The sequence below is a fragment of the Mandrillus leucophaeus genome, unplaced genomic scaffold, assembly GCF_000951045.1.
Source record: "Mandrillus leucophaeus isolate KB7577 unplaced genomic scaffold, Mleu.le_1.0 Scaffold517, whole genome shotgun sequence".
Taxonomy (NCBI): Eukaryota; Metazoa; Chordata; class Mammalia; order Primates; family Cercopithecidae; genus Mandrillus; species Mandrillus leucophaeus.
This window is the reverse complement of record NW_012105553.1, coordinates 1,351,351-1,367,640: the sequence shown is the minus strand read 5'-3', so window position 1 is coordinate 1,367,640 and position 16,290 is coordinate 1,351,351. Positions and strand designations below refer to the sequence as shown.

At 37.1% G+C, this 16,290-nt stretch overlaps 1 protein-coding gene across 1 annotated transcript in view; it reads left to right on the top strand.

Annotated features, from left to right (window-relative positions):
* The window catches only part of SUN3 (Sad1 and UNC84 domain containing 3), a 49,799-nt gene that overhangs the window by 1,656 nt on the left and 31,853 nt on the right, over positions 1–16,290 (top strand). Inside the window, exons 3-4 of the mRNA XM_011996489.1 lie at positions 1,688–1,749; positions 10,255–10,358. Coding sequence (XP_011851879.1) covers positions 1,688–1,749; positions 10,255–10,358 — 166 coding nt within the window. The remainder of the gene's footprint in view (positions 1–1,687; positions 1,750–10,254; positions 10,359–16,290) is intronic.

Sequence of the window (16,290 nt, the reverse complement as noted above, 5' to 3'; positions counted from 1 at the left end):
TACAGTTAACAAATGATTCATCTTATGTTATTTTTCTTATGTTTTAAGTAGAAATTTTTAGTTTGCCAACTTGTAATACTTTATCCAGAAGTTTACAACTTTCACCTCAGTTTAATGTGATCATTTTAGCTTCCCTCCCCATCCACCCTTTAGGGCTTTTTAAAAGGTTGGATGTGAAAAGGTTATCATTACAACCACTTTGTAAAACTGAGCAAAATCTACTGCAACGGATTATGCATGTATCCTATGACCCAGCAATGCCTCTCTTGAGAATATACTTAAATGAAATACATACTTGTCTTCATCAAAAACCATGTACAAGAATGTTCATAGCTGCATTGCTTGTAGTAATATTTATAACTCCATTGTTTATCATAGCCCCGAACACCCATCAATGTTAGGATGGATAACCACATGGTATATTCACACAATGAAATACTATACAGTTATAAGAATGAATGAACCACAGCTATACACAACAGCACAGTTGACTCTCACAGACATAAGGCTGGGAACAGGAGGCAGACAGATAGGGCCCATACCCGCATGGGTCCATTTATAGATGGTTCAAACCCAGCAAACCTACTTAATGGGGATAGAGCTCAGGAGAGCAGGTACCTTCAGAGGTGGGAGGTATAGGGTTGATGAGGGCACAAGATGGGCTTCTGATGGGCTTGGTGTATTTATCTGCTTGGGCTGCAACAATAAATACCACAGACTTGGTGGCTGAAACAACAGAAATTTATTTTCTCGCAGTTTTGGAGGCTAGGAAGTCCAAGATTCCAGCTGATTTGGTCTCTGGTGAGGGCTTTCTTCCTGGATTGCCTTCTTACTGTGTCCCTATGTGACCTTTCTTCTGACTGCACAAAGAGGGAAAAAGTTCTAGTCTCTCTTCCACCTCTTCTAAGGACAACAATCCTGCTAGTTTAGAGTCCCACTGATAACTTCTTTTACCCTTGATTAGCAATTAAAGACCCTATCTCTACATACAGTAACAATGAGGGTAGGGCTTCAACAAATGAATGTGTGTGTGGTGTGTGTTTGTGTTGGGAGGAGGAGTGCAATTCAGTCCGCGGAACTGAGTGTGCTCAATTTCCAGTCCTGGGTGAGGTTTCATGGATGTGTTCATTCTGTGAAGCATCACTGGGCTGTACAATTACACAGAAAAGAACACAAATCGTTTTTGTATAGCATACTATACTTCAACACAGAGTAGGAAAAAAGGTCATGATGACTTCAAAGAATTTTATCAGATATTTGTTAATTGTCATAGTTTTTTATCTTAATACCGAATTTCCATAAAATTAGAGCCTGATTTTTCTTTTTTTTCTTTTTTCGTAGCTAATTCTACATTTGAGACCTCTAGAAAACCGCCTTTGTTTTTTTCTTATAAGCATTTTAAGAATATAAATAGACGTATACTAGCATAAGCATTGCATATGTGAAAGCGAGAGGTATGACTAAATCTATGTGCTCACATATATGCTGGTAAGTGTGTATCATCACGAAAATGATCTCTTGATTTAAAAAATAGTGGATTGGAAATTAAAGTAATTCATAGACTCAACCTAGATTAAGCAAGAATGAGAATAATTAAGTTTGTTGACTTAGGAGTAGTGGCTAAAGTCCAAGTTAAATGCATGATGTTGTTAAATTCTTTTTCTAATCATTGTTTTTATTCTTTTAGGGTAACACGATCATGGAAGATTATTCTAAGTACAATGTTTACATTGACTTTTCTTCTTGTAGGTAAGTCTTCCTAAGTAATGATCCTTAAAAACCATTTCTCTATATGTCTGCCTGGTGAGAGAGATCTCAACAGAATGACTCATATTTGTAAATAAATGCCACGGAAAGTGCTGGAGGTGACCTGCACATTATCAAAGCTTTTTTGTTTGTTTTTTATTTCTGATTGTAAAGGTAATATTGGCTTTTAAATAGAAAATTTAGAAAGGACCTTCTTTTCTTTTAGAATTGTGGTTTGCTTTTTGCAAATTTTGTAGTCATATATGTTGCTTTAAAGTTAAGGATTTCTAATATATTTATTGCAAACATATTATACATTTTACCTTTTCTAAATTTAAGTGACTGCACTTGGGAGGTTTTGACAACCAGAGACTGTTGCTCATCACACAGTTCCCCAAAAAATTATTACAGAATGTGCAGTGTGTAGTTTCATATTGAGAAATATCACAATCCACAACCCCCAGCACACTGGAAATTTGTTCTTTAATATATCGACAACTTAAGGCATGGATCTCGCATTAAAATCAAAGTTTCAACCCAGTTATTGTTACAAAAAAGATCATAAAGTGTGTGATCTTTCTTATCTGACTTCTTTCACTTAGCATAATGTTTTTAAGGTTCATCCATATCCTAGCATGTTCTTCATTCCTTTTTGTAGCTAAATAATATTTCATTGTATGTATATACCACATTTTGTTTATCCATTTACCTATTCATGGACATTTAGAGTGCTTTTATCTTTTGGCTATTGCGAATAGTGATGCTGTGCATAAGTGTGTACGTGTGCTTATTTGAACATCTGTTCTCAATTCTTTCAAGTATATACCTAGGAATGAGATTTCTGGGGAGGGACCACCACACTGTTTTCCTCAATGGCTGCACTATTTTACATTCCCACAAGCAGTGTAGGAGGAGTGCTATATTTTGGATATCTGTCCTCCCAAATCCCATGTTGAAATCTGACACCCAATGTTGCAGGTGGGAGCCTAATGGAAGGCATTTGGGTCATGGGGACAGATTCCTCATGAATCACTTGGTTACATCCTTGTAGTAATGAATTGTCACTCTATTAGTTCTTGTGGGAGCTAATTGTTAAAAAGAACCTGACTTCTCCCAACTCTCTCTTGCTCCCTCTCTCACCATGTGGTCTCTGCACAAGCTGGCTTCTTTTTGCTTTCCACTATGAGTGAAAGCAGCCAGAGACCCTCACCAGCTGTAGATGCTGGTGCCATGCTTCTTGTACAGCCTATAGAACTGTGAGCCAAATAAACCTCTTTTCTTTATAAATTGCCCAACCTCAGATATTCCTTTACAGCAACACAAATGGATTAAAACAAGAAGTCCGATTTCTCTACATTTCCACTAACTTTTTTTTTTTCTTTTTTTTTTTTCATTACAGCCATCCTGGTGGATGAAAAGTCATGTTTCATCATGGTTTTATTTCTCTAATGACTAATGATGTCAAGCATCTTTTTATGTGCTTATTGACTGTTTGTATGTGTTCCTTGGAGAAATGTCCATTAAAGTCTTTTGCTCATTTTTGATTAAGTTGTTTGTCCTTTTGTTGTTGAATTGGAAGAGTTTTTTATGTATTCTAGATACCAAACCCTTCTCAGATATATCACTTGAAAATATTTCTTTCATTCTGGGTTGTCTTTGCACTTTCTTTATACTGTCTTTTGATACACAAAGGTTTGTAATTTTAAGGGTGTCATATCGAAGAACCCATTGCTAAATCTTTTTTGAAGAGTTTTGTGGTTTTAGCTCTTCTAATATTTAGGTAATTGACCCATTTTGAGTTCATTTTTTTATATGATGCAAGGGATCCAACTTAATTTTTTGCATGTGGAAAGCCTGTTGTCCCAGGACCATTTGCTAAAAATATTACTCTTTCCCTATAGGGATCTTTGAATGCCTTGTCCTCCTTTCCAAAAACTGAATTGGCTATAGTTGAGTTAGTTTATCTCTGGATATTCTAGCCCATTGGTCTATATGTCTATCATTATCCAGTATCATGCTGTTGGGATTTTGATAAAGATTACTTGGAATCTGTGGACAGCTTTAGGTAGTTTTGACATCTTAGCAATAGTAAATCTTCCAATTCATGAACACAAGTTGTCCTTCCATTTATTTAGGTCTTCTTTATTTCTTTCAGCCATGTTTTATAAATTTCAGTTTTGATTCTAAAGTAAATCTCTTGTAAGCAGCATATAGTTGAATCATGTTTTTAAATTCATTCTGCCAGCCTCTGCCTTTTGATTGGAAAGTTTAATCAATTTTCATTTACATTAATTACTAATAAGGAATGACTTACTTCTGCCATTTTTCTATTTTTTAGAAAATCTATACCTTCTATCTTTTTGTTCATTTCCTTCTTTACTGCCTTCTTTTGTGTTTAATTGCTTTGTTGTAGTGTACTGTTTTGATTCTGTTCTCTTTCATTTTGTATTTTTTCTAGATATTTTCTTAGTGGTTACCATGGGGATTTCAACTAAGACCCTACATTTATAACAATATAGTTTAAATTTATACCAAATTAACTTTAATAGAATACAAATACTCTGCTCCTATTCAGCTCTGCTCCTCTTTTTTTTTTTCCTCCTTATGATCTGTATTCACTGGGATTTACTCCTCTTTATGTTGTCAGAAATTACATCTTTACACATTGGGTACCCATAAACATAGATGTATAATTATGCTTTATAAATTTGTCTTTTAAATTATGTAGGAAATAAAAAAAGGAGTTACAAACCCAAAACAATAATACTGGTTTCATATTTACCTCTCTATTACCGTTACTGGAGATTTTGATTGCTTCATGTGGCATTGAGTTACTCTCTATGTCCTTTCACTACAGCCTGAAGGAATCCCTTTAGTATTTCCTGAAGGGTTGGTCTAGTGGTAGAGACACCATAAGCTTTTATTTATCTTAGAATATGTTAGTTTTTTCTTCAGTTGGGAGAATAGTTTTCTCATATATAGAACTTTTTTTCTTTTGGTACTTTAAATATGTCATCCCACTCTCTTCTGGCCTCCATGGTTTCTGAAGAAAAAATTAGGTGATAATCCAACGAAGACTTCCTTCTATATGACAAGGCATTGCTCTCTTTCTGCTTTCAAGATTCTCTCTGTGTTTTTTGTCTTTCAACAGTTTTATTATAATAGGTTTCAGCATGAGTCTTTTTAAGTTTGTCTTACTTGAAATTTGTTGAGCTTCTTGGATGTGTAGATTCATGGCTTTTTATCAAATTTGGAACTTTTTCAGCTATTATTTCTTTAAATATTATTTTTCTTATTTAGAATTCAAAAATTTTTAAATTTTTGTGGGTACATAGTATATATACTTATGGGGTGCATGAGATGTTTTGATACAGGCATGCAATGTGAAATAATCATATCATGAAGAATGGGGTATCCATCCCCTCAAGCATTTATCCTTTGTGTTGCAAACAATCCAGTTACAATCTTTTAGTTATTTTAAAATGTGCAATTAAGTAATTTTTTACTGTAGTCACCTATTGTGCTGTCAAATAGTAGGTCTTATTTATTCTTTCTATTTTTCGTACCTATTAACCATCCTCACCTCCTCTGTCTTCAACACTACCCTCCCCAGCTTCTGATAATCATCATTTTACTCTCTATGTTCATAAGTTTAATTGTTTTAAATTTTAGCTCCCACAAATAAGTGAGAACATGTGATATTTGTCTTTCTGTGCATGACCTATTTCACTGAACTTAATGATCTCCAATTCCATCCATGTTGTTGCAAATAACATTATCTCATTCTTTTTTATGGCTGAGTAGTACACCATTGTGAATATGTACATTTTCTTTATCCATTTATCTGCTGATGGACACTTAGGTTGCTTCCAAATCTTAGCTATTGTGAATAATGCTGCAATAAAAGGGAGTGCAAATATCTCTTTGGTGTACTGATTTCCTTTATTTGGGGTATATTCCCAAAGTGGGACTGCTGGATCATATGTTAGCTCTGTTTATCATATTTTGAAGATTCTCCAGACTATTCTGTATAGTGGTTGTACTAATTTACATTCCCACCAACAGTGTATGAGGGCTCTCTTCTCTCCACATCCTCTCCAGCATTTGCTATTGCCTGTCTTTTGGATATAAGCCATTTTAACCGAGGTGAGATAACATCCCATTGTAGTTTTGATTTTCATTTCTCTGACAATCAATGAAACAGGCACCTTTTCATATGCCTGTTTGCCATTTGTGTGTCTTCTTTTGAGAGATGTTTATTTGAATCTTTGGCCCATTTTTAAAATCAGATTATTTAGGGTTTTTTCCCCCCCATAGAGCTATTTGAGCCCCTTATATATTCTTCTTATTAATCCCTTGTCAGATGGGTAGTTTGTAAATATTTTCTCCCATTCTGTGGGTTGTCCCTTCACTTTGTTGATTGTATCCTTTGCTGTCAGAAGCTTTTTAGCTGTGATCTCATTTGTCCATTTTTGTTTTTGTTGCCTGTGCTTGTGGGGTACTGCTCAAGAAATTTTTGCCCAGACCAATAACCTAGAGATTTTCCCCCAGTGTTTTCTTATAGTTGTTTCATAGTCTAAAGTCTTAGATTTAAGCCTTTAATCCATTTTGATTTGATTTTTATATATGGCAGGAGACAGGGGTCTAGTTTCATTCTTCTGCGTATGAATATCTAGTTTTCCCAGCACCATTTATTGAAGAGACCATTTTTTCCCCAGCGAGTGGTGTTGGCACATTTGTTGAAAATGAGTTTTCTGTAGGGGTTCTCTATTCTGTTTCATCAGCCTGTCTCTCTCTTTTTAGGCCAGTACCATGCTGTTTTGGTTACTAAGCTCTGTAGTATAATTTGAAGTCAGGTAATGTGATTCCTCCAATTTTCTTCTTTTTGCTTAGAATAGCTTTGACTATTTGGAGTCTTTTGTGGTTCCGTATAAATTTTAGGGTTGTTTTTTCTATTTCTGTGAAGAATGTCATTGGTATTTTGATAGGGATTGCATTGAATATGTAGATTGCTGTGGGTAGTATGGACATTTAGCAATATTGATCTTCTAATTCATGAACATGAGTTATCTACTTTTTGTGTCCTCTTCAATTTCTTTCATCAGTGTTTTATAATTTTCATTATAAATATATTTTACCTCTTTGGTTAATTCCTAGATATTTGATTTTATTTGTGGCTATTGTAAATGGGATTACTTTTTACATTTCTTTTTCAGATTGTTCACTGTTGATATATAGAAATGCTACTGATTTTTGTACATTGACTTTGTATCCTGCAACACTGCTAAATTTGTTTATCAGTTCTAATAGTTTTTTTGTGGAGTCTTTAGGTTTTTTCCTAATATAAGATCATATCATCAGCAAGCAAGGATAATTTAACTTCTTTCACTGCAGTTTGGATGCCCTTTCTTTCTTTCTTTTGTCTGGTTGCTCTAGCTATGACTTCCAGTACTATGTTGAATAGCAGGGTGAAAGTGAGAAACCTTGTCGTGTCCCAGGTCTTTGAGGAAAGGCTTTCAGTTTGTTCCCATTCAGTGTGACACCAGCTATGAATCTGTCTGTCATTCATAGCTTTTATTACATTGAGATGTGTTCCTTCTATACCCAGTTTTTTTATGGTTTTTTGTCATGGAGAGATGTTGAATTTTATCCAAATGCTTTTTCAGCATCAGTTGAAAACCATTATATGGTTTTTATCCTTCATTTTATTGATATGGTGTATCACACTGATTGATTTGCACATGTTGAACCATTCTGCATCCCAGGGATAAATTCCACTTGGTCATGATGGATGATATTTCTAATGTGCTATGGAATTCAGTTTGCTGGTATTTTGTTAAGGGCTTTTGCATCAATATTTATCAGAGATATTGGCCTGTAGTTTTCTTTTCTTTTCTTTTCTTTTTAATGTGTCTTTGTCTGGTTTTCATATCAGGGTAATACTGGTATTGTAGAATGAGTTTAGAAGTATTCCCTCCTCCTCTCTTTTTCAGAATTGTTTGCATAAGATTGGTATTAGCTCTTCTTTAAGTGTGTGATAGAATTCAGCAGTGAAGCCGTGGGGTCCTGGGCTTTTCTTTACTGGGAGATTTTTTATTATGGCTTCAATCTCATTACTTTTTATTGGTCTGTTCAGGTTTTGAATTTCTTTCTGGTTCAATCTTGATAGATTGTATGTGTCTAGTAATTTGTCCATTTCTTCTAGATTTTCCAATTTATTGGCATACAGTTGTTCATAGTAGCTAGTAATGATTCTTTAAATTCACGCCGTACCAGTTTTAACGTCTCCTTTATTATTTCTAATTTCATTTGTATCTTCTCTTTTTTTTTCTTAATCTGGTTAAAGGTTTGCCAATTTCGTTTAATTTTTCTAAAAACCTTTGTCCCATTGATCTTTTGTATTGTTTACTTCAATTTTATTTATTTCTGATCTTATCTTTATTATTTCTTTTCTTCTACTCATTTTGGGTTTGGTTTGCTCTTGCTTTTCTAGTTCTTTAAGGTACATCATTAGGTCATTTATAGTATGTTTTTCCTCTTTTTCAATATAGGCACTTAGAGCTATAATATTCCCTCCTAGTACGTCTTTTGCTGTATCCCATAGGTTTTGTTTATTTCTTCAAATATTCTTTCTGCCCCTTTCTCTCTTTCTCTCTCTCTCCTGTTACAACACATGCACAATGCATATGTTGATCCACTTCATGGTGTCTGATAGGTCTCTTGGGCTCTGTTCACTTTTCACTTTTTTCTTTCTGTTCACAGACTCAATCATTTCAATAGCTCTATCTTTAAGTTAACTGATTCTTTCATCTGCCTTCAATAGACTGTTGAGCCCTTCTAGTAAGTTCTTCATTTTAGTTATTCCTCTTTCAGCCTCAGAATTTATATTTGGTTTCTTTCATAATTTATTTTTATCAATATTCTCATTTTATTCATACATAATCTTCCTGGTTTCCTTTAGTTCTTTGTTCATGGTTTCCTTTAGTTTTTGAACATATGTAGAATAGCTGATTTAAAGTTTTTGTCTCGTCATTCCAATGTCAGATTCCTCAGGGATGGTTTCTGCATTTTCTCCTTTTGAATGGGCCATACTTTCCTGTTTTATTGTATGCCATGTGATTTTGTAAATTGAGCATTTTAATATTATATTTAACAACTCTAGAAAACAGATTTTCCTATTTCCCAGGGTTTGCCTGCTGTTGCATGTTGAGGGCTGCAATCACTTGTTTGTTTAGTAACATTTTCAAACAATATATTTTTTTTCTTTTTTGAGACGGAGTCTTGCTCTGTCACCAGGCTGGAGTGCAGTGGCATGATTTCAGCTCACTGCAACCTCCACCTCCCGGGTTCAAGCAATTCTCCTGTCTCAGTCTCCTGAGTACCTGGGACTACAGGCAAGTGCCACCAAGCCCAGCTAATTTTTGTACTTTTAGTAGAGACAGGGTTTCACCATGTTGGCCAGAATGGTCTCGATCTCTTGACTTCATGATCCACCCACCATGGCCTCCCAAAACTATTTTTAAGACTGTATTTCTTGTCGTATATGTTTACTATTCCACTATCTCAGTGGTTAGCCACTGATTTAACACATATTTCCTTGAATTCCTGAATCCAGAGAGAGAGAGAGAAACAGAGACAGAGAGATTACTCTCTCAGTCTTTGCAGCTTGGCTCTAAGCTGGGACACTCCTTCAAGACTAAACCAGGCCACCTACAACTCTGCCTTAGCCTTCACTTCCTGCTTATACACAATCTACAGATCCACCAGAGGTGCAACCCAGTATCTTCTTGAGGTCATTTATGAACATGTATCCAGTCCTAGATATGCACATTACATTCTCTTTTTCCTAGTATATGATGCAGCAGTCCTTCTGATCCCTTTTTCCAGCAAGATACTGCCTCTTTATTCATGGGCCTTTGGGTCTGTCTGCCACTTCCATCATCTACTGTCTTTTGTCCCAGTTGGGCTTGGGCAGTGTGTCTTTGAAGTCTTTCAATAGATATTGCCACTTCCTAGAAAGCTATGGGAGTGGAATAAACACAGGTCAGTTTCTGTGCCAGCCCCTCAGGGAACCACTAGATGGGTCAAAAAACATTGCCAAGGTATAAGAACAAGGTCTATATTAAAGGGATGTGAAATGCTGTTCCTATAGTTGCCACCACCAGGTTGGGAAATGGAAGATCATAGTCAGGTAAACAAAAATGCCACATGATCTGTTTCTAGAAACTAGCCCCCCTATCCTTAGTTATCTGGCTGCTGTAGGTTTTGGATTAGATTCTAGAGTTCTAAAAAATTTGATTCTGTCAATCTTTACCAGCTATATTGTTTATATGGAGGCTTGATTTTTTGTGTGTACTATTCCACCATTTTCCATGATGTCACCCAAGGATCTGATACTCTTAAGAGTATATATATCTTTCATGTTTAGGGAAATTCTTATGAATACATGTAAAATATTTTATGTTTCCAGAGAAACTCTTTAATCAGAGTTTGTCTTTTCTTTAACAGGACTCCTAAGTCATCAGTGGCTTAAAGAAACAGAGGTTCCTCAGAAATCCAGACAATTATATGCCATAATTGCAGAATATGGCTCAAGGCTTTATAAATATCAGGTGATGTTTTGTTAAGTCATTTTGTATATCACTCATTTGAAGTTTAATATGCTACAAGGCTAGTTCAACTTTCAATATGTTATCTTTGTTTTATATGAGAATATCTAAAAAAGTTAATGTAGGAAATGGAATTCTATTAAGTGGTTTCTATGGTTTGATTGTGACCGCCAAACCTCATGTCGAAATTTAATTGCCATTGTAACAGTGTTCAGAGGTAGGACCTTTAAAAAGTGATTGGATCATAAGAGCTCTGAATTAACGCCATTATCATTGGAATGCGAGACTCAACTGAAGAGTGGGCTCCTAATAAAAGGATGAGTTTGGTCCCATTTCTCTCTCTGTCTCACATGTTCCTGTGTCCTTTCATCCTTCTGCCAGGGTAGAATCTTCACCACATGCCAGTGCCATGGTCTCAGTTTTCCAAGCCTCCAGAACTGCAAGCCAAACAAACTTCTGTCGTTTATAAATTACCCAGGCTGTGGTATTCTGTTATAGCAGCAGAAAACAGACAAAGACAATAGCTTCATAGCTGTGACATCCTAAAAATTCTCCACAGTTCCCCAAGAGAATCTCAAGCACAAATAAAATGGCAAATAAATCTTTATCATCAACTTCTGCCTGACACTGCCTGACACCAGACAGGAGTATGGCACTTCCCTTTATCCTGAAGCTAGTTAGATCTAAGTGGGCTTAGACTGAGGCCAGTCATTAAATATCCTCTTTCTGATCCACCCCACCCCCAGCATTCCAGAATAAGACTTGCCCATCCTATGCTCAGAAACTCAGAAGACTGGAGGGAGGAGGGTGGCAGTGTAACCAACCAAAGGGTTCACCTTGCCTGTTGCCTTGACAGAGCCAATTTATCAAGACAGGACAATGGCAATAGAGAAAGATTAATTCATGCAGAGCCGGTTGTGCAGAAGACCAGAGTTTTATTATTACTCAAATTAGTCTCACCAAGCATTTGAGGATCAAAGTTTTTAAAGATAATTTGGCAGGTAGGGGTTTGGGAATTGGGGAGTGCTGATTGGTCAGGTTGGAGATGGAATCATAGAGGGTCAAAGTGAGGTTTTCTTGCTGTCTTCTGTTCCTGGGTGGACTGGCAGAACTGGTTGAGTCAGATTACTGGTCTGGGTGATGTCAGCTGATCCATCCAGTGCAGGGTCTGCAAAATATCTAAAGCACTGATCTCAGGTTTTACAATAGTGATGTTATCCCAAGGAACAATTTGGGGAGGTTCAGACTCCTGGAGCCAGGGGCTGCATGACCCCTAAACTGTAATTTCTAATCTTGTAGAGAATTTATTGGTCCTAAAAAGGCTCTCTTTTTGCATTCTCCCCTTTTAACTAAAATGTAATGATCAAGGAGCTTGTCTAGAGCCTAGAAGAGTCCCCAGGTAAATGGAGGCTTAATAAATATATATAAAAACAAATAAATAAATAAATAATCTGAGACTAATCACATTTTAAAAAGGCATCCTTCCCTTCTACCTTCTGATTTTAGACTAACCAGCATACTCAACAGCAAATTCAACTCTTTAAAAATGTCTAGCCAGCCCGACACGGTGGCTCATTCCTGTAATCCCAGCACTTTGGGTGCATGAGGTGGGCAGATCACTTGGCTCCAGGAGTTCAAGACCAGCCTGAACAACAAAAAAATCAGCCAGACATGGTGGCGTATACCTGTAGTCCTAGCTACTCTGGAGGCTGAGGTGGCAGGATCACTTGAGCCTGGGAGGTTGAGGCTGCAGTCAGCTGTGCTTGTGCCACTGCACTCCAGTCTGGGTGATAAAGAAAGACTCTGTCTCAAAATATAAAATAAAATGTCTACGGCCGTGTTTCTAAGGACAGTATTTTTCGTGAGGTTGAGGTTGAACTCTGATCATTTAATTTTTGACCAGTGTTAACCTGGTTTTCACATAGACAAGCGCACTCTCAGAAACCACTGGAGACTGATTGTAACTTATTTCTATGTGAGTTCTTTATAAATCCCAAGCTACATGAAGTAGACGCTGTTTATCAATCTCCTGAGCTCAAGCGATTACAGGCATGAAGCACTGCAGTGGCCAGTAATAGATTTTAAATATGCTCCCTTGCCTTTAGATATTATGTTATAATGACATTTAACGGATGATAAAATATTCCAATGAATATTTTCAATGAATACTTATTTCTAAACAATTGGATTGTCTCTAATTTTTTAAATATTATAAACATAAACATCCTATGGCTTAATCAATTTGCCTCTCATTGATTACCTACTTAGGATAAACTCTTAAAAAAAATAAGTAAAGAATATTTATAATTTTTAGGTGACTTTGTTTTCATATGGAATCCTAACGATTTGATATTACTTTTCAAAAAGCTGGATATATCGCCCCATATTCCACCATGGAGAACAGGATAATGGTAATAATTATGCCTCAGAAGGGATCCTAAGAACACTAAATATATATTACACTTTATCCTCGAAATGACCTTTCAGTAAGAGTATTACTAAATCCATTTATAGATTAGGAAGCTGGATCAGCACAGTGAAGGAAGGCAGCCTGTGGTCACACCACTGCATATTCCAGAGCTGAAATAGTCCTCCCTGAGGATCCAGATTTTGTTGAGACTGGGCCTGCCATTCAGACTAAGACTTTGCTCACTGCTACACTGAGAACAAAATTTTATTGTCACATGCCACTTTCAAATCACCAGCACAGTCTTAATCCATTTGTGCTATTATAACAAAATGCCATAGACCGGGTGGCTTATAAACAACAGAAATGTGTTTCTCACAGTTCTAGAGGCTGTGAAGTCCAAGATCAAGGCATGAGTATTCTATGTTTAATGAGAGCTTTCTTGTGTCTTCAAGTGGCAGAAGGTCAAAGGGCAAAAAGGGCCTAAACTACTTCCTTTGAGCTTTTTATTAAAAGCACTAATGCTATTCACGTGGTTGATACCTTCATGACTTAATCACTCCCCAAAATACCCTACCTCTTAACACCAACACAATGGGGATTAAGTTTCAACATGAATTTTGGAAGAAACATAGATAGATATTCAAGCCATAGCAATCACAGTCGTTAGTTCAAGACAAATGACTTCAAATTTCTTACTCCAATATTTAATTGGTTTCTATCTTAAAACCTGTATTAAGCAGTAAGCTTAGTTATTTACGCAGGACATAGTCTGTAATCTCTATAGTTTGTAGGATTCACCTTGAAGTCATATAGTTTAAAATTAGATATCTTATGATTATCTTAGATTTCTTATCACTGAGAAAAAATTTTAATGACCATGTAAGAAATTTGTTAACACATCATTGAATTTATCCTGGTTCAAATTACTACAGCCATGTTCCAAGGCATAAAGCTTTGGGTCTCAGTCAACATTATCTGGAAACAAACAAACAAACAAACAAAAAAAAAACAAATAAGACTGGGCTTTGCCCATGGCTATTTCTTTGCCAGCCTCTACCTGATGCTTTCATATCTCAGGAGGCTGTAAATTGACAGCACATGCAGACAGACCCTACCTTAATCCATGGTTAGGATAGGGCACAGGGGCTTTGTTGCTGAAAACAATATCCCTGGAGGCTGTGTCCTCTTAATGAGTGCTTTGGACATTTTCACATCTGATGAGGCTTTCCCTGAGGTAGGCTTTGTCATGAGGCCAACAGCCTACAGGGAGGGATGTTTTAGGAAGGTTCCTAGGACACTGAACCCCCATCTCATTGCCAGAAATGTTGCAGAAAGATCATCAACTATACACAAAGCAGCCTTTATAACACTTTTGATTTTCTTTTTTCACATTGTGGATGTGGTAAATTTTGGTCATTGGCCTGCCCCCTTTCCCACCCATTTGGTTGCTGTGATGCTCTGAAACAAATTTATAGCCCACAGCTAATAACTTTCAAGAATTTCAGGCACGAGTAGGTTCCAACCTCATCCTTCTTGCGTTACCTTACTTTTCCAATCTTTATTTTATCGTCACTTTGACTTCCTCACTTACTGTTTTGTCCTACATGTTCTTATACTATATATGTTCCTATAGTAGAACTTGCCTGAAATGCTTTTGGGAATGAGGCAAAATAAAAATGTTTTTAAAATTGTGAAAAATTTTATTTTTCAAGGAACTCTCAAGTTCATTTATCAGCAAACTAATTGAGGAGTGTTTTCTATGTTATTTTATGGCTAGAACAGAAAAAAGAAACAAATTGAAAACACTGCTCCTACTGACAGGGAACTTGCTCAAACAGAATGTGAAAAACTAGAAGTGAGAATATCTACCAATGATAAGCTCCCAAATTCACATCCTTGTCAAAATAAAAATGATGAGGAGAACATATAAGAAGTGTAATTGCTCAGAAAAAAAGTAAGGCAATATTTTTCCATGTGTCACACTACATTCCATTCTGACACCATTCTCACACGTGACGCAACAGCACCATACAAGATACAACACATTTATAGTATGTGGCACTATTTTGGGCAGAGCAAACTGATAAAAAGCCAGTCTTTGAAACAGAAAAGCAGGCTAATTACTGGATAAAGATGGAGCATTATTTCCCAGATAACACATTGATGGTCACTGTAGGAGATTGAAAGGTGATCCCCAAAAAGATATGTCTACCTCCTGACCCCCAGAACCTGGGAACATGACCTTTATTTGGGAAAAAGGTCTTTGCAGATGTAATTAAGTTTCTTGATATCAAATTGTCCTAGATTACTCAGATGGATCCTAAATACAATGACAGGGATCTCTTTAGGAGACTTACAGAGGACAGAGACACAGAGAGGAGAAGAGGAGACCACATAAAGGCAGAGGCAGAGACTGGAGCGATGTAGCCACAAGCCTAGGAGTGCCCAGAGCCACCAGAAGTTAGAAAAGGCAAGAAACAGAATCTCCCTGAGGACCTTCATAGGAGCGTAACCATGTAGACACGTTGACCTCACGCTTCTGACCTCCGGAACAGCAACAGAATAAATTTCCATTGTTTCAAGCCACCTCGTTTGTGGTCATGTGTGTCAAGAGCCCCAGGAAACTCATAGGGTCCCTTTGAGTTCTCTGTTGGGCGCCTGAAGCATGAGCTTTGTTGCTACAAGAAAGTGATCATTAAAGGCAGAGATGTCTGCTTCCCAACCTGGCAGGGAGAGTATGTGGATGAGACAAAATTCTGGAAACTGCTGTGGGAATCCTCCAAGATTTAAGATTAAACCCAAGGGAATTGATTGCTTGGGTCAGACTTTGTTTTCACACTTATCATTCCTCCACTCTGATCTACATTATTTTCTTGGCACGTAGTCAAAGATACTGCCTCTTAATTGATAAATCACTTGAGTAAAACATGTCAGGATAGGGGAGTTCCAGATATAAAGAAAGGATGTCAGGAGCCATTTGTTGATGGGCATTGTTGACTATTTTTCCTGGAATTCTCTGGGGAAGAGATCTCCCTTCCACATTTGTTCTCCCCTTCTCACCAGCTTGTCCACTCAGTTGGCTTCTGAGCCCTTCAAGATCGGTGCCCCAAGGTGCTCTCTTTTGCCCTCCTTCCTCTGTTGGTAATATTATTGACCTTCTCCAACCATCCCATGTTGGAATAGAGGTTGTGCATGTGTGCATATGTGAGTATGCATGTGTGCATATGAGCATGGGCATATGTGTGTATGAGTGTGTGTATGTGGAGTGTGTGTGTTTGTGTGTGTGTGTCTCATGCTGGGTAAAGACAGATGGGAAGAGAGTGCAGGGCTTTGGAGGCTCCCAGGCTAATGACTTGTAGGGCATTTGAAATGTGAGCACCCTTAGCCGAGTGCAGTGGCTCACGCCTGTAATCCCAGCACTTTGGGAGGCCAAGGCGGGCGGATCACGAGGTCAGGAGATCAAGACCATCCTGGCTAACATGGTGAAACTCTGTCTCTACTAAAAATACAAAAGAATTAGCCGGG